The 18,689-nt window shown below is 43.5% G+C and overlaps 1 protein-coding gene across 1 annotated transcript; it reads right to left on the reverse strand.

Moving 5' to 3' along the window:
• Positions 1 to 51: 51 nt before the first annotated feature.
• LOC133028340 (testicular acid phosphatase homolog) lies at positions 52 to 8,001 on the reverse strand. The gene is made up of 11 exons (XM_061095536.1): positions 7,912 to 8,001; positions 6,033 to 6,128; positions 4,819 to 4,905; positions 3,538 to 3,693; positions 3,203 to 3,301; positions 2,175 to 2,272; positions 1,577 to 1,707; positions 1,263 to 1,345; positions 1,039 to 1,145; positions 610 to 791; positions 52 to 161 (listed from the first exon to the last, which is right to left on the reverse strand). Exons 1-11 carry the CDS (start codon positions 7,999 to 8,001, stop codon positions 52 to 54), a joined length of 1,239 nt encoding a protein of 412 aa, XP_060951519.1.
• Positions 8,002 to 18,689: the final 10,688 nt, after the last annotated feature.

Below are 18,689 nucleotides of genomic sequence, written 5' to 3' on the forward strand. Positions count from 1 at the left end.
GAGCTGTTTCCACAGCTCCCAAGCACCTCTCTGTATTTTTGGCACGTTGCATTACACCTCCCTGGAGTAATGCCTTCTCCTCCTGTGGACTGCCACTCCTATGCTGCACAACAGCGCCACTGCCAGGAGACCCACAGCCACTGCAAGAGCTGTTAAGACACCTGTGGGAGACAACGACCCTGGTTAAGTACCGGTGGATATGGCACATTTGGAGGATTCTCCAAAACCCCTGTCGTGTCCCCACACTGGATCTCGGATAACTAACGGTATAGATTGTAGCATAGGTTTCCTTAATTGAAAAAATAAAAGAGTTGGGCTCCAGACATGGATTCTTCACCTGTCAAAAATTCTAATATCTCCCGGTACGAGAGTTAACCCGGATAGCTTATTTACCTAACTACAAAAGGCATCAAAGAAAAAGAAATCACAATCAATCAATTCGGTTATTCAATATATATTCAATTGAATTATTCAATCAAGTTAACTAATCAAATCAAATAGATATGATGGATAAACAGACAGGGGGGGTTGTTGGAGAGGGGAGTTAAGGTCCAGTGAGGGTTGCAGTTGAAGCAATAACAGTGCCAAGGTATGTGGTGTGATCTTCACCTGTGCTGGACCATTTTGTCCGAAACCCACATTCAGCCTCCCAGTCCTCCGCCACCACGTCCCGCACCAGCTCACTGACCAGGGACAGGGGGCAGGGGTTCAGCCCGTTGCATCCCGGCAAGGCGTTGGGGTAGGGCTCCCTCCTGGAGTCGTTACGGTAGTACAGCTCCAGAGAATAGGACCTGGGGGTATTATTAGGATGAATAGAATGAGATGACGTGCAATTATGGCGAGCATTATGTAAATGTGTTGATGTCCATTAGGTTTCCTGGAGCTTTGGCCAGATTTTAATCGAATTGAAAAAAAGCAGCGAATGCACTCGAACGGTTTGCTGTGGCGCGGCGGCGGAATGCGTTTACTCAAGATGTGGTGTGTGATACAACTTGAATATGCATAGAGAAGAGCGGTGTCATAAAGGAGAGTCATTACCCATCATACTCCTGGTAGAACTCGAAGAGCTGACAGGCAGCGTAAGGCGGGAGGAGGCCGTCATACACGTCCAGCGCTGCCTGGAGGGTGATGAGTGTGGAGTCATGCTGGAATGAGAAACAAGACGTCACGGCAGTGAGCAGCTGAGGAGACACAGTTTGTGCAATAGATTATAAATGTGTATGTGTGTGTGTGTGTGTGCTCTGTCCAAACACTCAACTCACAGCTGAGTACATAATGAACTTCAGGCTGCTGCCTTGCTCCACGGCACGGGAGAAATTCCTCAGGATGGCATTCAGCAGAACCCCTGGTGCATTAACACAGAGTCAGCAGTGTGAATTGAGTATTTTCGCACACTAACACAATCCTCTTTGACCTTATTGAGCATCTGTAATTACCCTCTTCATCAGCGCAAATGTGCTAATATGCTTTTGGGAAACACGACCCCGGCTCCACCAGCAGTCACAACAGTACAGATTATTTTTCTGCTCTAATAAGATTTTTGTCACATTCATTGCACACTGATGCAAAGCCCCACCTCCCGAGAGCCTGGCCTTCTCTTTCCTCTTGTGGCTGAGGATGCTGTACGTGACCTCGAAGGACGCGATTCTCTTCAGGGTGTCCAGGACGTCTTGGGTGGCCCAGCGTGGGAGAGTCAAGTTATGGACCCTCTGCAAACACACACACACACAGACGAAACATTAGCATCCTGCTAATTATCACATTACACAACACATAAAAGATAAAATAAAATAAAAAGGCAGCGTGTCGTGGTTTCTATTTTCCCGGCTATTTTTAGCAGTGGTCCTGAAGAAAACAGATGCCCATTTTTGCAAGCGTTGAATGAGTGTATTCAACCTGGCCCAGAATCCTCCCATCTCCTAATGCTTTAATTATCCTTTCAATATGTTGTCCTATTCATGTCTCACTAGGTGTATAAAAGTGATTTCTCCACACCGCCTACTGCCGCCCCGTCCCTCTGCAGATGTGCTGAAGGAAGCTCTTTTTTCCTTTTCCTCTCTCTCTCTCTCTGCTCCGCGGCTGCTGCTTGTGTCAATAATTGAGGCACTTGTAAACTGCAGAACACAGGAAGCGTAACAGGCTTCAGTGTGTTTTATGGGAGAATATCAACACACACCTGACAGTTAAGAGTGTCGAAGACCCTCCATATCTTTTTGCCGACCAGTTTGGACACAGGGTAACCGGTGTGGTTGGAGAGTCCCTCCACAAAGTGCTGCAGGGGGAAGGAGGAGAGAGAATACATTAAAATCCTCACACCGAATGAAAAAGCTCCAGGAAATACGACACTAATTATCATTTTTATGAGAGGTGTTAAACATTTTTGTGGTTGTTTTTGAAGGTCCGCAAATAAAATATCTCTCATTCTGTGTTGAGGATGCAAAGTTGCACAAAAGCCACTTAACTCGATGGATTAATGTAGTTTACTGGTGTCATGGCGGGTTTAACCTCTGGACGGACGGCGCCATGAAAAACGGCCCCATTTCAGTTGTTGCATGTGACTTGCAGGTGCAGTGCCTCCAGCAGAGGGTGTGAAAATTCAATCCAGGAGACCCTGCAGTCCTGATCTCAAACACCCACGTTATTGGGCAGCACACGTGGGACTCGAGTTTAATTAAAACCTTTTTCATCGTAATTCTTAATCTAATTCAATCCAGCCGTTAATTAGTGTCTCTGAGAATGTGAGAGAAATTGCACCGTGCAGCTTTTTGGAGGCACTGGAGTCACCGTGCCTGAGAAAAATCCCTGAGAGGACGCGATGTCTACGGCATAACTAACACGTCCGTTGGAGGTGCCGATAACATTGGCACCAGCTCCATGTGTGTGAAGTTTATATTTCACCGTTATTTACAGAAATGCGCATTTCACAGTGTTTGTTATTTGACAAATGGAGGTATGAATATGCAGGGGGGGGGGAAAGACGCGGCCGAGGTGGAAAAGTATTATTCACAGCAGCTTTGATTATATAATCCTGACGATATAAGACAACAAGTTACAAACTAGCTTTCGGCGGTTAACAGGCACATGACTCACAGGAAAGTGACTTTTATCACAAACTGTGCTTTGCGTCACCGAGCAGATGCTGGGGACGAGCTGCAGAGCTGTGTGATTCGAGGTAGGCGTCCCTCTCTGTGCTTTGTCTCACCTGGTGAGTCCTCAGGAACCTCTGGTAATGCTCACTCTCGAAGGTGTCCGTCATCAGCGCTCTGAACCTTGGACAGTCTTTGCCTGGAGACTTCAGCAGCTTGAGAGATTCGAAAAAGCAACGGCACAACATCAATGCATTTGAACTGCAGGTACTGCAATTCTTCTGAGGCGCAATTATATGTTCATTTCACACTTTAAAACAGCAGGGGTCACATGGCTGAGGTGAGCATGGAGCTGGGAGGACAGACTCAAGTGAACCCGTGCAGCTTTTTTGATCAGCTTTGTGCTGCGGCTCGGTGGAAAGGAAATATTTATGTGGCCCTGCAGCGGCACCTTGTCCTGAGCCCTGGGGATGGTGTGCACTGGAATGGGCCGCCAGAGCAACTGGGGCATGATGGGAGGCGGGCGTCTGGATGGGGGGAACATTCCAGCGAGGCAGGCCTGGGCGCTCATCAGAGTCCGGTCGTAGTCAGTGCTCCGGACATAAAACTGTCGGAAACATTGAGGAAAGATTTTGGTAAAATAAAAAAAAGCATGTGCTGATACTAGACACCTCGCTCCACTGCCTTCTTCCAAATAGGACACGTTTGCTTTTTATAGAATAAGGAAAATGTATTTTCGAAACTCAGAAGGAATGAATTTGCATTTGCACAGTAGAAATGCACATAATTCTGTTGCTATTTCGGTTTTTAATAAATGCACAGAGCAAGGCTGAAGTGTATCATGAGTGAGCTGCATTTATCCCAAGTTAACTGAGGTATTCCCTGAGCATGGAAAGCAGGGGAGTCAGAGAGGATCCAAACGGAGGAGAGAAGGAGAGGGAACAACATCCGTCTTCGCTGTGATCTCTTCTGACATCAGGCTTCGCTCGTCTATATCTCTCTGTCACCCCGTGTCAGGTTTTTGCACACAGTAAATCACGCTGATAAGGTTGGATGTCCCTGCGATGCAGAGGAGGCTTATCCCCCCCCCCCCCCCTTTTGCTTTTGTCAAATTAAAACAGACATGGCAGCGCTACAAGTTGACTGAGATTTGGGCGACAAATCGCAGATGACAGGTACTGAGAAGAGTTGTTTATTTTTGCGGTAATTGTGTGTTATTTAAAAGAGAGGGAGAGGGAGAGAGAGGAGAAATTACTGCATGGGTGCAAAGCGAAGGGGGGATGGGGGAGGGAAAAACAGGAACACATTGTAAGTGTAAAAAAAAACAGGCAGGGAAAAAGAAAGCGGAAATCATATCTTGGTAATATCAGTGTGCTGAGCATGCAGCCCGGGGGCACACTGAAGCAACATGCGTGCTGCCAACTGAACTGCACATGGAACAAGATTACCCCCCCCCCCCCTCCCCTCCCCCCAACATGTTACAGCCCATTACCAGGCCACGCCGGTGACACCACCATTATGAGTCATGCTCATTAACCTAGCGTGGCTGCAGGCGTCACAGATTATCGCCGGGCCACACATGAACCTGATTTCACATGGGGGGCCCGGCACGGCAACAGGATTAGGTGACACTGAAGCCCACATGGCTCACAGGGGAGACCAGCTAAGCAGCGTAGAAAAAAAAATTAAATAATCCCACAGTACGCATACACAAATACAGAAACACACTCACCTCTCTGTTGTCGTAGTCCTCGCTGAGAAAGTCTCCGTAGCGCCTCCTCAGGAACCTGCCCAGCTCAAACTGTTGTTTCATGCCCAGCTGAAAGGAAAATTTGCCCTTGTTGTTAGTGGCATATTTAAAGTCAGCCTCCACGTTATTTGCACAAAACAACTTATTTCAGCCCCTACTGCAGGGCATCCGAGAGCCCAAAATAATACGTTTGTTCACAGCGAACTGCCTAATTGCCTGAGAGCAGAGCAGAGTCACAGTAGGAAGGAGTTTAATTAAAACTCAGTGCGAGACGTTTTTCTTCCATCTCAGGACTCATTAGAAAGTGATTTTAGAATGCAACGTGGTAAGTGAAATTTATTGTGATTCCTGACACCACCCCAACAGCTCAACACTAAAGGACTTTGGACGTTTGCCTTTGTCATAATTACACCATGAGTTCCCCTTATTCTGTAAGACACATTTTATATGATGTTTTTCATGTGTTAATGCTCCGGAGCTACTTCCAGATTATTCCTTGTCATAAGTGAGTCCTCCTTGAACAGTTACTTTCTTATTGTTTGCATGCTGGATATTTTGTACAGAGCTTTTTACAAATAGACTTTGATGCAGTGTGAACTTTGCGTTCATCCTACCTGGTGTATCTACCTTTTCTTACATATGATAAGATTATTAACTTAACGGATGTTTGTTTTTCTTCATATATTGCATGTTGCCGTTATTGAGAATCGACACAATCCTCAGACCGAGGTTCTCAACTTTTCAAAATAAAAGCTCTGTAAGGCAGCACCATATAAAGCATTGCAGCAACGAAATGAAAAACAATACAAGTTGCTGAACAGGAAGTGATTCTATGAATGTTGTTGCCTGTCAAAATCGCACCAAATCTAACACTGCACTCACCCGGGCCATAAACAACATGGCAAGTGTAAAGCTGTTAAGACGAACAGTTCACGAGATATGTGTTCAACATATACGATAACAAATGTACAATATGTGTTTACTGAATTTGTAGGTAGATTTTCATTTTTTTGGACTACATACTGAAAACCTCTTCGACATGTGTCACCCTGCTTTAGGCCTTCTTCTGAAAAAAGAAACAAACTGGGACATCATACCTACACCTACATCTGGAGGTTACCCGACAGGTTCAAGGCCTGTGCCCAAAGCATTACTGATGACACACACACACACACACAGAGAATAACACCCAGTACCTCAGTCAGCTGTCCAAAGCCCTGAGCCCACACGTCCGCCCCATGCGGATCCCTGGGATATGACTCAATAGGTGATCGGTCGCCGTGGCGCAATACCTGAAAAATGCATAACACATGATGTCACTTTGGATACACATTTCCCGCTGCTGTGTCAGCCATTACACTGTGTACTTAAAGGAGGAAATACACCCTGGGACAGAAGTCATAAATAGAAACCTGAGATCTCAGGGCAGCTCGGTCTGTGAGTTAAGACGGCGCGGAGTCACAGCGGTGATGTCACCGAGACACAAACGCTGAGAGCGGCTCCGGTAGTGTGATTAAACTGAGGACTCACTTTCTGAGCAGTGACATTACACACAGGTTGATTAAACCGGATTACGGACACATCTGATTCACTTTGTGCTTTTGCGCCACAGCGACTTGGAAAGCTCAAGGAAAGAGCTGAGCACAAAGTGAAGTCAACAAGGTCACGGTTCACTGTCAGAGATCCTTGTTGTTTTGATGCCATAAACAATCGTTGGGGGAGGAAGTAAGATTTTACACTGAAATCAGCCCAAACTTCACAGCTAGCACAAAATAAAACGGTAAAATTCACAACTTTAAAATAAATTAATCAATTTGCTCATTTATTAAAAAAAATATAAAAAATCTGAATTTTAGTATTAAAAGTGGGTAGTCCTATTATTTTCTGCATGTTTATTTTGTATTTTCTAATTTCAGGGAATGTTGATCAGAGGCTGTTAGTCAGAGGCTTTAAAATAAGCCAGTGCTTTTCTGCAATGTGTATTATTTGTCATTGCTTGATATATTTCTTTTGATCTGAGCTTCAAGTCAAAAGCACAAACTATGCAAACGGCTTTTGTAACATTATAACAAACAGTTACTTATCATGCCTTACTAACCATTTTTATATAGAAAGTCAAACTCAAACTAATTTAAAATACATTGTTTAAAAATGAATAGTTAACGACAAGTCACCATAAGAACCAACACAATTTGAGAACTTACAACTTGTTAAATTTAACTTAAACAAAGTTTTATAATTTGTGTGTCGCCAACTGAAGTAAATCTTTAAATTCGTCTTATTCCATTAACCATAATGTTCCACTAGTGGTTCCAAAATGGGGGTCCATGGACCTCAGGGGGCCCACAGCACACTGCAACGGTGATCTGAGAAAAACTTCCAGATTCATTCTTTAAACTCATGATTATATAATATGGGTGACGATGATGAAAATTATTTTTGTCCCTACAGTTTCAAGGACATCTTTCTGGATTATTGACAATAGGGTGTCAACGTATTGAGAATCTCTGCACTAGTAGATGTTAAGTGGTAAACCAATTCCTCACTAGTGTAAATGTTAATAGTCGGGTTGTTCTTTGAGTTGTAAACTGTCGTCATCCTGTTTTATAATACGAGTCAGTAGTAAGTGTAAAACACATAAGTACAACATGTGTGGTAACAGATAAGGAGCCTAAAAGGATGAAGAACAACTTCTTCCACATTTGTGATTTTCACTTAAATCCTTCAATCACTTTTTTTCCCCTTCTACCACTGAACTCCAGTGTCAGAGAAAAAAAATATGCAAAGAGGTTTATGAACTAAGCTGTGGTGTCTGAGTGAGATACGCTCGACACTGTCGGAGTTTAGACTCAAAGTAATCCTTTGTCACATAAACGTGTGAGGGTAATACCGCTCACCGAGCAGCAGCAGAGTACAGTGGAATCAGCAGCCATGTACAGTAGCGTACCGCTCGTGTAATCTAAAGGAGCTTATATTGAAAAATTCTCACATTCAACAAATGCATCTTGTAAATGTGCGTGGGACAATTTCATGTGAAAGTGTAATACAAAATTATTAAAAGGGAAAAAAACTTACGGCGACGACAAACTTCAGCACCCGACACTCGGCCAGGCAGATGCAACAGAAGAAGAATAAACAGCCGGAGCTTTTCTGCGACTTCCACATTGTTTTGACTCGATCTCGACCTCAAGAGTTCCTCTGCTGATATGAAGGAAACCATGTAAAAAAAAAAAATCAACGTATAAAACAGGTATAAAACATTTAGAACAGGTATGTTTGTTCCTATTTCCAAATGTGTCCATAATCTACATAACCTTGATTTCCATATTCATAAAAAATGTATGAACGTCTTGTCACTTCCAGTGCGTGCACAACAAAAAAAAAAGACCTTGTCACCAAAATATTTAACACACTGAATAAATGAACGCGTGCACTCACCTCAGCATACTTGTTCACATTTAGCTGTTTTAGCCAAAGGGTTCACTGCTGTGCATCCCAAATCTCCAGTCATACCCGGATTGACATTAAGTGCATGTTCCAGTAAAGGAGGCAGAGCTTTTATAGCCCTCCTGTCTGACCTCGTCTCACTCTCTCTCCCCGGGGATTTCTGGTCCCAATCTACTTCATAGTCGACTGGAGTCCAAATCACTGTCTCTGCCAATTCCTCGCCGTGCAGTGACATGACAGCTCACCCTGGCATACATATTTGAGTCAGCTTTTCGACTCAAGGATACATGTTGGATAAATCCACTTTGGAGCCACAGATACGGATCCTGAAGGACTTTTTTCGGCTTTAGAGGAACAAAACGACAAAGAAATTGGTTAAGATAAGACGCGACCACCTGGCTTTCCTCTGCGTGGGTAAACACCCACTCACACACACTTACACACTGGCCACAGGCAACAAACACTCATTATAATTTGCTATGTCATCTGCCATGGGTTTAACCCCGAAATTACAGTGCCTGGAGTGTTTTTCCTGACTCGGCACACGTGTAAGTATCTGTTAGTATCAAAGCAGCTTTATGGGATACAATGGGATTAGCGAGTGTGAAGATTTAGAGGCATACAGCGTTGACATCATGTTTGATAAGTTGAAGATAGGATCTATTGCACAAAGTAACACACAGCACTGTATTCACAAAGGCGGCTTGTCAGTGCAACATGTTTAATCTAAACATTAGATTCTGCAATTGATGTGCAATAAAGGGGCGCCCACATTTGACAGCTGGTGGTGGAAATATCCACTTGACGTCAACACAATGTTAAAACACTCCATTACAGATGAAGGTAATCCCAAAATTATGTAGAAGATAATTCGGGTGAAACTATATATTTGTTTTACAACAAATTCCATGTTTTGAATCAACAGTCAAAGTCTGACATAATTTATTCCTGAAAATCACATATGCTGGGCAACAGATTCTTATGTTATGATAAACATGGACACAGCAGTTTATTCCATATTCATAATTTAACTGTTGCTTATACTCTGTGTCACTGAAAATGGATCCAACAAATATACAATTTCTACGTTACTGTATTATTCAGCCTTTTTAAAATAGATCAATTAATCTTTTATTTAGGGTCTGTTAGATTTGTATTATTCTGTTATATTTATATCCTGCGTGGAAACCAATGGGCTTGCAGCACCAGTCAGGATAGCACTGAGTACGGTGGCCCACAGAGCTCAACACACTGCAACGTGAGAAGGCACATCTTTGTCAATATGATGACATATGCGCACATGCTGCAAATACTCCACCACACAACAGAGGTTATTCAAGGGGGAATTTAAAAGTGATGAATAGGCTCATGACACTTAAGCCACCATGACTTTGACTTGCCAATTCAAGAAAACTGGTGAAATACACTTAAGTAACTGAGTAACTTTATAATTAACTCTTTCACTTTACGGTGTATTGTCTGTTGTTGATCTCATGTGATTTGTTGATTCATGTTGATTATTTGTTTTCAAATGTATGATGCTTTCTCCATTTGCATGTGTTGTGTGTATTCTCACATGTGTTTATAATTTGCAGTGCATTGAGCTCTCAGGACTTTAAATATCAATAGTATAATTTATTATATAAACTGTCTGTATTGGTAACATTATAATGCACAGTTCATTATTGATTATAAGATATGCATTCATGTGCAACACTTTACTGTTACATGAGGCCAAGGTAATGACTTCGCAATGTTTGTAAAGTAAAAGCATAAAGTAGCTTAAAGTGGAAATTATTAACTGTACTTGTGCAAATCTCCCTGTGTCCATCTGCTTGACTCAGCCTTTCACAGTGGTGTACTGTAATCCAATCCTGTCACAGTCTGACACACACACACACACCCACGCACAAACACACACACACATGCTGTATACACGTGGCACTGTAGCTGGTACAGGTTGGCTTTGATACACCTGCACTAATGCATCAGTGAGTCCACCTGTGCTGCACCACAGAACAACATATACATACTCAGAGGCCTGAGTGGATGACAGGAGTTTCATCGTATGAGGCCTCCACACACACACACACACACACACACACACACACGCTGTACTCTAACATATGCACACACACTCACACCAACATATGCACATTTGCTGCTACAGTTGATACACAACAGTTCAGTGAAGGGTCACTAAACATGCATGCACACACTCGCAGCCCTGCATGTCTCTCTCTCTCACACTCACAAAAACCTGAAACACACGCACACGTTCATGCGCACACACACACGCTCAGTCCTTTCCCTCCCTCTCCCCCAAGTGGCTGCAGTGTTTTTGTCTTTGTTGAAATAATTGCAGTGATTTTCAAGACCGTTGTCATGGCAACGCAGCGCTTGATGCATGTTGACAGAATCTGTTGCAGGGCGACCGAGAGACTGAAAATGGAAGATAAGAGGTAGGTGGAGAAGTGATGCTTGTGTAGGTGCGTGCGTGCGTGCGTGCGTGCGTGTGTGTGTGCGTGAGTGTGTGTGTGTGTGTTTGTGTGAAGGTGATGATGGGTGGGGGAGGCGAGGGGGAAGGGGGGGGGGGGGTTACATGTCCTCCAATCCATATGATGAATGGAGATGAGCAGTATGGGACATCTCTGCCTGATAGAACAAGGCCCAAGATCAGGAATGAACAGTTTTATGAGTGTGTTGTGAGCAGAGGAGAGAGGGAGAGAGAAAAAGAGAGAGAGAGAGAGAGAGAGAGAGAGAGAGAGAGAGAGAGAGAGAGAGAGAGAGAGAGAGAGAGAGAGAGAGAGAGAGAGAGAGAGAGAGGGAGAGAGGGAAGAAAGCGGGGTGCTATTTTAGTCTGGGCGTTGTCATGGAAACTGCAGCCTCACTACAAATGGAGACATCCAGAACACATGGATTGTCAAACAAATGGCGTGCGTAGGGCCCAGCGTGGAGCTACGCAATGGCGGTGTGACACCATGCCATCCCAGTCGAACCCACCCCACCCACACTGGCACCCGCCCTTCCGTCGGATAACGGCGGCGGCGTCTTCGCCATCGCCGAGCCTGAATATCAATGGGAAGGCGGCTTTTAGGGGGACCGAGGAGGGGGACAACTGCTCGGAGTCAGGGGCTAAGTGACAGGCAATGGTGTCCATTCAGGCAGTGAGTCACAGCCACTTGCTCTCTGTCTTTTAATTAACAGTCTTTTCCACACTTCCTCCTCGCCTCATCTCTCCTCTCCTTTCCTCTCCTCTCCTCTTCCTCTCGCCTCTCGCCTCGTCTCTACCTCTGTCTCCCCCTTGACTCTATGTCTGTCTCCCATCCTTCCCCTCTACCTCTCTGCCTCCATCTCTCTCTCTTTCTCTCTCTCTCTCTCTCTCTCTCTCTCTCTCTCCTGCGTTCTGAAGGACGGAGGTATTCCCACATTTCTCCGTTGCTATAGCAACACCGCAGCGAGAACAGGAAAGAGAGGACGCAGGCAGGCGGGGAGGAGGAGGAGGAGGAGGATGGAGACATGGCGGTGGAGGGGGTAAAGAGAGAGAGAGGGAGGGAAAAGGGGGGGAGGGGTGTGGAAGCGGCCTAAGATGAGAGGATGTGTGAACAATGCTAATGCTAACGGTAGCAGCAGCAGCAGCAGGAGCAGCGGTGGTGGAGCAGCCAAGTGTTGGTGAATTCCCCTCTCGTCGCATCACGCTTGGCTCAGACCGGCATGTCACATCCACATTTGCATAATTGCCAGTGGGAATCTATTTGCTGCGTATGGTCATTGATATCGTCCACGAAATGATACACGAGAAGTGTCTCGCTCAGCTCGTTCTCTGTGACATTGACCTGCTCTGCAGAAGCTGCATCCAGGCGTCTCTTCAAGCATCTTTTAGATAGAAAAGGAGACATAATCAGACTTCTACCCGGTGTGTCTCTGTATAGGAGGCCGTGTGGTGGCTGAATCACTTATTTAATCTGTGCAAACCAATGGAGGTCAAATGACCAGCGGGACAAGAAAGACGCATCTAAATCCACCGAGAAGCCAAGCAGAAGCTATTTCATATCGATGTCATCATCCCCTTCAATCAGGACGGAACCCAATCTCATTATCTCTTCATATATATCGTACGGCATTAGAACAAAGCTGTGTTGCATCAATTTCCAGACATATAAAGATGTGTAGCGAGCGCCAAAGCTCGAGAGGCCTGCAGGAAAAGACGTGCGCCCACTCCTCCTCTTTCCCCATGTCTGACATCCTCTAACAAAACTGATGCGTTGCACATCGGCCGAGACTTTGAAAGTGTAAGTGGTGCATCCCTACTTACACATGCCACAGACATGTATGAATGCTTATGCTGCTCGGGTAGTCGTAATCTGCTGCATGTCAACTGTCTCGCTGTCTTCTCCTCTCAATCAATAGCTCATCTCTCCACGTCAATATTATTATCCCCCGTGGGACGAAAATGTCCTTCTTCAGGACAAAAGGAGAATAAGCAAGAGAGTAGGAAGGGAAAGCGGAGAATAGAAAGAAGAGAGGGATCACAATGTTTTTCCTTTTTCTTGTTAAGTGTCTGTTTAAGTTCTGATATCCTCATCTTCTCATTGGGAGAGAAAACATGGAATAATGCTGAAACAGAGGCCGAGAAGTTTTGTTCGATAATTTGAAAAAATAAGAGTAATGTAAACGTTGTATAGTGAAACCGCATAGGTGAAAAAAAACAGGAGCTTCATTCATCTTTTTTGCTCTCTGTTATTGACCTCACTCTGAAAGCATCTCTGAGCCACCATCTTGTACAAGAGTGAGTCGATGTAACGTAGAAAACTAAGGACATGAAAACTACAGCCTTCATCACATACTGTTAAACAGCATCTGATGGAATAGTTTAGATAAGCGTATCGACAGCGCCCTCATATGTGTGTGGTAAACAGCTAATTAGCTCAGGTTTGGTTAGGATAAACACTGAAAACAGGGGTGTAATAGTTACCCTTAGTCTCAAGGTAACAAATAAATCCTACCACCTGTAGAGGTGTTTTTTTTAATTATATATATTGAGTATGTTTAAATCTATACATTCAATAAACCAATTTGTTGTTGGGTGCAGTGCAGCACTACTTGGAGGAGCTCAGTACCTCCACCAAGCCCAACCTTCCTCTTGTGAAACCACACTGAAATTCACTGGATCTGAATCAGAATTTCAGTCCCCTAAACATGCCTGAATCTTTTAACATTACCCATGAATTATTCTCTGAGAACTTCAAGGAAAATGTTGAAAAAAAACCTTTCTCACAATGTTAAAGAAAAATTCCTGGATCAGCGCCGTTATCCAGATCAACATTGAATGTCTTGCTCACATCGCATCCTTGAACCACTTTGTCGGGGTAATCTGTACTGTTTGTGAGATCCGACTAACAGACAAAAATGAAAACGACGTGAAAACAGGAAAATGTCTGGAACATTCAGGTGTTAAAGTCGAGCATGAAGGAGGAAGGACATGACGTACACATTCCTCTATAGAAATCCCATGTTTCCGTTAACAGCACATCAACGCCGACGTCGTCCGTTTCCAATGAAGCTCTTGAATGTCCAAGTTGACATCTGTTGCGTGTAAGAAACGTCATCAACATGTCCGATCGCTTGCCGTGAATTCTCCCGACATTTTCCTGGTGTCTTCTCCCAGGGGCTCACTCTGGCATTTTTCAAACATTTTACTCGGAAGGGTCGTCAGGAAAAGCTGTGGGAAATGTCTTTGTCAAATGACTTTGTTGCAAAAATGCTCACATACAGCCCCTCTGCAAGCTGTTCAGGAAGATGTCTGAACTTCAGCTGCTCGTCTGGAAGCAGCTTTAGAGGAGCCGGTCGCCAGATTTTGTTATTGTATTAAGTGTCTCCTCTCTTCTCATCCAGCTGCCAATATATCCCCCAAAACGACCACCTCTTGTGAATATGTGAATACCACGGAAGTAAAAGCTGCTACATAATTCCCAAACACCATTAAAAAGCCACAACATTAACCGAGCCACGTAAAAAAAGATTTCCCCCCAATCTGCCGTTATTGTAAATCAATACCCAAGTCAGTGCAATAATCCTCTAACAACATCTGCACAGTGCCTCAGAAGTATGTCTGCGTGTGGGTGTGTGAGCACTTGGGAACAATTTGCAACATACCTTCCTTCTCGGTGATTACATGGGAAGTGTCTGTGTTTCTAATGCATGCAGGAAACGAGATATTCACAGGAAAGTAATTACTTCAAAGCTCAGCCTCCACCACAGGCCCACACTGTCACAAGCATCACTGGTGAGATATTCATGGGCGAGCTCCTTTCTGTTGTCTTTGCTATTTCTAGAGCATTATAAAGCAGCTCATTATGCACGGGCCTCATCAACATATAGCCTTAACACAAACACATTAAATGAATACATGAATCCAGAAATACCAGTTTTTGGAGACATGCATCGTCAATCTGAGCCCGGCCACACACACACACACACACACACACACACACAGGACAGCAACTCCTCCACTCTGACTTCACCAGCATTTAGTGGAAGGAGAAACAAACATGGCTTATTTTCCGGGTGACATACCTCGCTGGTCAGGATGAGTGTTTTATTCCCAGCGGAGGCGAGGAACTGTCTGGAGTTACAAGGCCCTTCTGAGTGTTTGTCTTGCAAAGTACACCCTACACACGTCTGCCGATATGGCCTCACATGTTTGCGTGTATCCTCTTCCCTTCGCTCTGGATTATTAATCGCGATTTGTGGGACGAAGTAAGGGAAACAATATTCCCAACTCAATGGGATGTGGCTCTAAATAACACTGGGAGACGCGAGCGAAATCTAAATATAGGCTGCGGCGGGAAGCAAAGAGGATTCAGTACAGTGCGAGGAATCCCTTTGAGAGCGGCTGTAGTATATCTTGCAACCAAAAGAAAAGTCTAAATCTTTAAACAAAGAGCAGACGCTATATCAAAGGGCTTCTGGTTTCCTTTAAACTATCTTACACAGATGAAGTCCAAGTGGGTCATGTCATCCCTTCCTCACACTTCCCATAATACTTTGCATCCTCACTCGGAGCTAAGCCTGCTAACTTGTAGTCACATAAACAGCGTCTAAATAGGCCACGGGATCTAAACATAGTTTTTTTTTCTTCTTTCCTATGGTTGCATCCCACACAGCTGTTCCGCACACACCACTCTCGCGTTTAACACATGTGTTTTTTCCAGTTTTTTTTTTTTTTTTGTGCTGCATCCTGTTAAGTGTGGAGAAATAAAGGGGATTTGGCATTTCCACGGCTCCTCGTTTGGCGGAGAGGCGGCCCACAGACTCTGACACCTCGGCTCCACAGTGGAGTTTATGTTGTGTCAGGTTCCCCACATACTCCCGCAGTCTGTCTGTGGGCCGGGGCGGGGTGAGAGGGGCTGAGGGGTGGTGGGGGGGTTTAGATGGGGAAATCCCTGGAGAAACATACAGCTGGGAGGTTATTGAATTTGAAGGGAAAAGATAACATTGGGGGGGTGCACAGGGGGAACAGTGGATTTTGATAAAACGAATGCACCACAACCTTGCAACGGGAGACGCTGATGTGCATTATCCAAACAGCAGGCTTTCCTTCGTTTCTTTTGAGCCCAGTGCGTAGTTCGGAATTACAATTGGGAATTTATGTTGATATATATATATATATATACCTCCTGTGGATTATGGATTCTTGCTGCAAGGCGCGGAAAGAGGACATTTTTAAAACTCCACCTCTTCTCTAATTGAAAATTACCAGACTTCGTCCCATTACATTGAAGCCGACATCACAGGAGGCTCTAAACGTTGATGCATTTCTCTTTCATCTTCAGCGCTTATCAATGTTTTCCCCTCTGCTGCATGCCCACTCTCCATGCGCTCGCTTTCACACACTTCACGCAAGCATTTACAAAAAGGACAAATTCAAGCGCAGATGTTTTGCACACGAGTAACACAAAACCGGAGAAACGGCAACGAAAAAAAGCAGATATTAATACCTGCCCGAAAATGAGTCACCTCGAGGTGTTACAGAGCATTTGGCTTGATTATATATGGTTTTTTTTCTTTGCTTTGGGTGACAGTTTACAGAAAATACCACGATGTAGCCAATATTACACTGTCGCTGCATTTTCTATTGATTTCAGGGCACAAACAGGCCCTTTAGCATCATTCTCAGGGAATCTCATGGGGACCACGGTCTCTGGAGACCCAAGCCAAGTACATTTACATTAAAGAACCTTTCTTTACATAGTGTACCCTAACACTATCTCACTGCTGTGGGGCCCAAGCATTTTATCTCAACATATTGTTCAAATTCATGGTCATTGTTCATGGCTGATGCATGAATACCTTAGGGGTTGTTGTTTCGTAATGAGGGCTGGACATCTGTGAGTGTCCATGCAGCTTCACCTCACCCTGGGGTTTCGGCATAAGAATAAAAATATCCAAGCTGTGACATGCAGATGAACAGAAGAGCAGAATACATCAGTGGAGCAGGAATCAAGCTCCAGTTTCTAATTCTTTTCAAAATCATCAGCAGTGACACTGATGTTTTGAATTAGTTAAAGTGTCCGGCACATTTAGTTTGTCAATTTCCTCCCAGAAATTTCAGCGACATAATCAAAATCCATGAAGTTCTGCATTTAAAGGAGCTGGTTTGTTTGTTTCGCTTCTCTTTTCCATATCTGTCACATTTGTTTATTCATAACATACACTAGGAATTAAAAAAAATAACAGTACAGTTTAATGCACAATTACTCTAATGCAACATGACAGAGCATATAACATATTATGGTGGCTGCCGTGCTGCAGTGATTACAGGATGTACTAGTGTTGATTTGTTAGATTAACACGACTCTACTTCTACCCTCTCAATCAATTAGTTGACTCATGTGTTTTTATGATTTTAACCAGCAAAGACTTGTAGATTAGTAACATTTGAATTCATTCCTGGGAAAATGACAGGCCCATGTTGAGCGTTATAATTCACTTACACAACTTTGTGTTGTTTAAGTTAAGTCAATGGAACCTTTTTTAATTAAACTTGTACAAATATATTTTCAACACCTTGCAACTTGTTCAAGTGTTTGACAGTTTATTAGCTGCTGCCACCTTTTTAAAATTCAGTTGAGCTAGCAGCTATTTCAACATGATTTTGCACATTTTTGCAGATGCACACCAGGAACCCTCCTTCCTGGCTCGAGTGTGTGTAAAGGAGAATGAAGCAACAAAATACAGTGTCAACACAATTATTGTTCAGACTTTTTTTGTCATTTTCTTTTATAAAATTTCACGCAATAACTTATTTGAAACATCATCATCGTGAACTTGTTAACTCATTTTTCATTTAGTTAGTTGCACCGCTCCGTAGGATGGAATCACAACAAAGAATGGAGGAGGTGTCTGTTTCTAATAGCGGAGTAACTCCTTACAGCGGGTGGACAATTGAATCACAGAAGAAGCAAACAGTGAAATAATAGACCTCTCAGTCATTGTATGACAGTCATTGAAGTGCGAGAGTAGCACATGTTGATTTTTGCTAAAATTGAAGAAATACACCTTGCTGCCACATTGTGTACCTGGATGGATACGTGGAAAAAAATGACATTTAATGGCATATACATAAAGACCCCAAATTGATAATATCACATACTGAGATACAACCAACAACTTTAAAATAAAAAATAAAAGAATAACAACACAAAATGACATTTTTTCCCTTTTTTATATTAAAGAAATCTACATTTTCTAGCTCTTAACATTTCTTTTCTTTTTAAAAATCTTTCAAAACAGACCCAGGTTTTCATTATATATATATTCATATATATATATATATATATATATATATATATATATATATATATATATATATATATATATTGTTTTATCAAACAGAACAGCTTACCTTTAAAGGACCAAAAGGTCAGTCCATTTTCACGCCTTGCATTTTAATCCATTTCATTAAGGGCGTTTTGCTTCCCAACAAAACCAAGAAATGTCATCTGGGCTGAAGCGTCCATTGTAAGCGAAGGTTGGTGCAGAGGATACACGTGTATGGCAGAACTCCATCGGTGGCCAGGCTGCATCAATCCGCCACCATAATAAACAGTGAGAGACATTTGCCTTGTCTGCAGATATTCAGATTCCAGTCTCAAGCTTGCGATCTTCATTAAAAAGGTGTCGCACGTTTGTTAGATTGAGCCTCATACTGAGCCCCGATACTAAGATGCAACCAAAACCCTCCCGCATTTCCCTCGGATGTTAATAACAATAATAATAATGATGACAACTGTGCACGGTGCATGTTATGTATGTCCAGAGGTATGAAAGGAACATTTCTGTGCTGATTAGGTGAGTCACCATCACGCTTACACATTGCAGCAGCAGCAGCAGCAGCAGCAGCA

The sequence above is a fragment of the Limanda limanda genome, chromosome 21 (assembly GCF_963576545.1).
Source record: "Limanda limanda chromosome 21, fLimLim1.1, whole genome shotgun sequence".
NCBI lineage: Eukaryota > Metazoa > Chordata > Actinopteri > Pleuronectiformes > Pleuronectidae > Limanda > Limanda limanda.

What these genes read in the sequence shown, in the direction of transcription:
- LOC133028340 (XM_061095536.1), bottom strand. Translation starts at nt 8,001, where the DNA reads ATGTGGAAGTCGCAGAAAAGCTCCGGCTGTTTATTCTTCTTCTGTTGC. An exon ending in TGCTGAAGTTTGTCGTCGCC is followed by an intron (nt 6,129 to 7,911) that starts GTAAGTTTTTTT and finishes TGCATTTTTCAG; the next exon opens with GTATTGCGCCACGGCGACCG. An exon ending in AGTTCATTATGTACTCAGCT is followed by an intron (nt 1,146 to 1,262) that starts GTGAGTTGAGTG and finishes TTCTCATTCCAG; the next exon opens with CATGACTCCACACTCATCAC.